The sequence below is a fragment of the Gossypium raimondii genome, chromosome 7, assembly GCF_025698545.1.
Source record: "Gossypium raimondii isolate GPD5lz chromosome 7, ASM2569854v1, whole genome shotgun sequence".
Classification (NCBI taxonomy): Eukaryota; Viridiplantae; Streptophyta; class Magnoliopsida; order Malvales; family Malvaceae; genus Gossypium; species Gossypium raimondii.
The window spans coordinates 11,637,187-11,642,393 of record NC_068571.1 but is presented as its reverse complement, the minus strand read 5'-3'; the positions used below and the strand labels follow the sequence as shown (position 1 = coordinate 11,642,393).

Below are 5,207 nucleotides of genomic sequence, written 5' to 3'. Positions count from 1 at the left end.
AAAATCTCAACTATAAATCTCTCACCCAACCACATTCTTTGAATTTTAAAAATTTTCTTTTAAATGTAGATATAATATCTGATTAAACAAAATAATATCTTGTTTTATTTTTTTTAATAATTTACAATAGAAGAGCAAAATCCTAATAAAATGGTGGCTGATTTTTTAGACGGTTGGTAATTTTTATTTAAATTATTTACTGTTGATTTTAATTATTTATTTGTCATCATAACATACAGCTTTTTTGCCGTGAAGTTTTTCGCTTCTTTGCCTGCCTTGTCACTATAAATCAAAGCAACACGCACCCCCAGTAAGAACTGAGAGGATTGGTACAAAGAGCCATCACTTCTGTTTTTAACTTTTATTTCTCTTTATTGGGTCTTCCTCATTTCTTCATTTCAAAGCTCATTTTTTTCTATCGTTTCTCTTCCTGGGCTTGGTCAAGATTTTTTCTTTTCTGGGTTTGGCTTCAAGTTTTCCTTTCCTGCTTTAAATAGAAACTGTAAATTGGGTTCCTAAGGTTTTTTTGATTGGATGTCTGGGTTGGTTTCATTTCCTGGACTTTTTATATCAAAGATTCAACCTTTTGTAATTGCAGATTGTAGAATGTCTGTTTATTAAATTAGTGGGATTTCTACCCTTTGTTTGGAGAAGATTTACAAATTTCCCAAAGGCTGCAAGGTTTAGATTTTATTACAGGTTAGGACTATTCAATTGGAGCGGTTTTATTTTTCTTGTACTTTTACTTTAATTGGTTTTGATTTCGAGGATCTTATCTATGTCTGGACAGAATTGCAGTGTGCTCTAAGGTGGTTTAGATTTTCTTAAAAAAAGTTGAATATCTGAGAGTTTTAGGTGATTTAAAAGATGACAATTGGGGATATATCACCAAAGAAGGAGAGGAAGTCAAGGAGGAGCAAACATGTTGTTGATGAGAAAGCTCCCTTGTTGCCTAAACGACAAGATGAGGCTGGTGGTTATGATGAATTCAATGGAGCTTCATTTACTGGTGCAGTGTTCAACTTGTCAACAACAATTGTTGGTGCTGGCATCATGGCCTTGCCTGCTACAATGAAAGTTCTGGGATTGATTCTTGGGATTGCCATGATAGTCTTCATGGCATTCTTAACTGATGCCTCCATTGAATTCTTGCTTAGGTTCAGTAGGGCTGGAAAATCAACTTCTTATGGAGGTCTTATGGGAGATGCATTTGGAAAGTATGGGAGAATCTTTTTGCAAGTCTGTGTTCTGGTCAACAACATTGGTGTACTCATTGTATACATGATTATTATTGGTAAAAGCTTCATTTCCTTCAACTTAAAATTTGCATATTTAGTCGCTCTGTGATATTGATTTGTGTTTTGAGAGCATGTGATCCGTTTAAATACTTGGTTCCCCTTGCCTGATCTTGTGAAAATGTGTGAATTTGCTTACCAACTTATGATGGTTTGTTGTTTTATGTAGGTGATGTGCTTTCTGGAACATCATCAAGTGGGGTGCACCATGCTGGTGTCCTTGAAGGGTGGTTGGGAGAACACTGGTGGAATGGCCGCACCTTTGTTCTTATCGTCACAACACTCGGCATCTTCTCTCCATTGGCATGTTTCAAGCGGATCGGTTAGTGTTCCACTTGTGCTAGCTTTACTGAATTTTAGTGAATTGTCTTGTTTGTTCTTGGTAGATCATTAGATAGATCTTCATATGTTGACTCCATTTATACATGATTGAAACTATTTCATTAATTTACAGTTGCTCTATTAAAACTCAATTACCTTGTTTTATATAATCAAACTTTTATTTTTTACTTTCAAGGTTTCTGAATCGGATTTTGCATATTTGTATCGGTTTTTGAAAATATCCAATAACTTTCAGATTTACACCTTGCCTTTGTTTGTTAGCTCCCAGAATCTCATACTTACCCGGAATGAATCTAAGTTGGATGGTTTGTAATTGTTTATTTGTATGTGACTAACAAGCAGTTGTGCCTTCTCATTTGCCATTTGCAGATTCCTTAAGATTTACATCCGCCTTATCCGTTGCTCTAGCAGTTGTGTTTCTTGTCATTACTGTTGGAATAGCAATTATCAAGTTGATTAGCGGAACTGTAATGATGCCTAGATTGCTTCCCGATGTCACTGATTTGACCTCATTCTGGAAACTCTTCACCACAGTCCCCGTTTTAGTCACTGCGTATATCTGCCATTACAATGGTATGCAAGCTGATTCATCAATTAGACTCTTTATTTGAGCAAAGTATATTTCATCTTTTACATTGGTGTAAGATAAGAGTTGCTGATATTCTTGTGTGTTTAAATTTGCAGTCCACAGCATAGATAACGAACTGGAAGATTCAACCCAGATAAGACCGGTTGTGCGAACAGCTCTGGCTTTATGCTCAACTGTTTACATAATGACAAGCTTTTTCGGATTCCTTCTATTTGGTGACGCCACAATGGATGATGTGCTTGCCAACTTTGATACCAACCTTGGCATCCCCTATAGCTCCCTGCTTAATGATGCTGTCCGTGTCAGCTATGCTGCTCACCTCATGCTCGTATTTCCCATTGTCTTCTATCCATTGCGACTAAACATGGATGGCCTCCTCTTCCCTTATTCAAGTCCTCTAGCTCAGTCTAATATAAGGTTTGCTTGTATTACTGCCGGACTCATAGCAGTTATCTTCTTGGGTGCGAATTTCATACCCAGCATCTGGGATGCTTTCCAGTTCACTGGAGCAACTGCTGCTGTTTGCCTTGGCTTCATTTTTCCTGCTGCGGTTACTCTTAGGTGAGCTTTTGGTCTTTTGATTCGATTAGATATCAACTCCCCTTTTTCTCTCATCAGTGATCAACTTTCTTATGTCATACATTAGAGTGGGAGAAAAAAAAAACTGAAACACGGTCGGCACTGGCTTGGAAATGTTAATAAACAAGGATGAACTGCATATGGAACTTGATTTGCATTTAAAACTGATGAGACATGTTTTTAGTATCCGATATCGTGAAAAGCTTGGCATGTTGCCAGAATCATGAGATTTCAATTCTCTTTATCGGTATTGCTAATTGCGAGTACCTTTCTGAGGTTCATCTTTGATTTTTTGTGGATGTTATTGAGACCTGTTTCTTGGGCCTCATCTGCCTAATGTTCGGTTTAAGTTGGTATTTGTGTTGATTGTATTCAGTTAACTTATGAGCTGCCTCTGGTGTTTCAGGAATCACCACTTCATAGCAACAAAGAAGGACAAGATGTTAGCTCTTTTCATGATTGTCCTTGCCGTATTCTCAAATGCTGTAGCCATATACAGCGATGCATATGCCCTATTTAAGAAGAATTCCGGAGCAGGACCCAGGGCATGATCCATCTAGCAGATCCCTTGGTTGCACAAAATGAGATTTTATGTCACCAAATCCTTGAAGACACCTGGTTTTTATAGTTATCTTTCGATATCCAATTTGAAAATCCAGGTGTTCGGAGGAGGTTTGATAAGCTATATAATAAGATGTAACTTTGCTTCCAATGTATGAAAGTTAGATTGTGTAGGGAAGTGTATGAAGTTCATACGTCATACCCCCTCCCCCCTCCTCTACTTAGGTCATGTAAGACATTAAAACAAGTTGTAAAATAGCAAATATAGCATATTTCAGATTTGTAGAAAAATAATGATTTTGCTTGCATTTTAGCCTTTTTGGATCTGTTCTAAAAATATCTGAAACTGAGCTAGCCATATCTCTTTAACATGTGTATTTATGTGGGATACGTATGCGATTCTGAGCTAAAGTTATTTTGGATTTAATTCGTTTCAAGCTTAATTGGTTTTAGATTAATTTTCATTTCAATCTATTTTAATTTAGATTGACCTGATGAAGGTTTTCTGGAACAAAAACAATGTCCGACTCAAAATATTTAGTCATTATTGGACAATCGTCCATATTTTGGTTATCCAACTATCTCAAAATTTCGATTTAGTCATTAATTGAAGGTAAACGTGATCTTTTTAATAACAAATTTAGTCCTCTCATGTTTACACACTTTAAGGAAAATTAAATTTAGCCTTCAACTTTTACATATTTTGTCATTATAGTTCGGTTATAAAAATAATAAAATAAATTATTTAAAAATTAGTTTTAATAAAAATTCTAAAGTTTTATAAAAATATCTGTAATATTAATTCTAAATATATTTAATGTTATGAAATAATAAAAGGAAAGACAAAACTAAAGAGAAAATATCAATACAATAGAAAGATAAACAAGAGAACTTTTATTTCATTCATTGTGTATATCTACAAGCCTTGAACATGCCTCTATTTATGAATCTTCTAACATAATATGTTTCAAAGAATAAATAGAGATTAAATTACAATACAAAACCCTCATAATTTTATTGGGTTTGCTACAACTTTGAGAGTTATGAACATCCATAATAAAGTAATATTTATAACATTTAATAATTATTTTAATAAAATATAAACTTTTTCTTTTTTCTTTTTAGTTTTTGGTTGATTTTGTGATTCTTTTTTTCATTTTCATTTTATTTTTAGAGAACTTAATTTTCTGATTATATTTCTAAAAAAAGGATGCGTTGAGATGAGTAAAAGAAAATAAATTTATCTTTATTTTTATCATATATAAATATCTTATTATTGATTAATTGGATTGTATTACTTTATAAAAAAATTATTGAGACTTTTAGAGTTACAAAATTGTAGAAGTAATTGAGACTTGTGGAGCCTGCCTGACTTGGCTATTTTCATTCATTCCTTGGAATGTAGTTCTAATAAGGAAATTCCAAATGATTGATTTGAGGAGCAACGAGCAGAGAAGATTAATAAGCTATAGGGCAATTTTTGTTTTCTTTGGTGAAGAGATTGTTGTGGTTCTTTTTTGCAACAATAGAACTTTCCTACTGTTAGGTTATTAAAGTAATATTTGTAATTTTGTTATTGTTCTTATCAATCAAAAATCAAAATTAGGTTAGTAAAGTAACTTTCTAAGGAGTCTTTTTGTCTTCCCCTTTTTTTCTCGTGTCATGAAGATGTGTCAATATTCTAAGACTAGCTTAGGTTTTGCGTCAACATTCTAAGGCTTCACCATTTTCTCTAGCAATTCTTGCATAAGGTAAGCTCTTTTCGAGGATAGAAGAGTGGGGAAGATATGTCACCTTTACTTTTTCAATTGTTTTCTTGCTTCCACCCAGGTGGCCTTCCT

The 5,207-nt window shown here is 34.0% G+C and overlaps 1 protein-coding gene across 1 annotated transcript; it reads left to right on the top strand.

The window, feature by feature from the left end:
- Window positions 1-312: 312 nt before the first annotated feature.
- LOC105801443 (amino acid transporter AVT6A) lies at window positions 313-3,674 on the top strand. Its single transcript, XM_012632750.2, has 6 exons — window positions 313-699; window positions 791-1,294; window positions 1,465-1,617; window positions 2,007-2,210; window positions 2,322-2,787; window positions 3,212-3,674. Exons 2-6 carry the CDS (start codon window positions 868-870, stop codon window positions 3,354-3,356), a joined length of 1,395 nt encoding a protein of 464 aa, XP_012488204.1. The 5' UTR covers window positions 313-699; window positions 791-867; the 3' UTR covers window positions 3,357-3,674.
- Window positions 3,675-5,207: the final 1,533 nt, after the last annotated feature.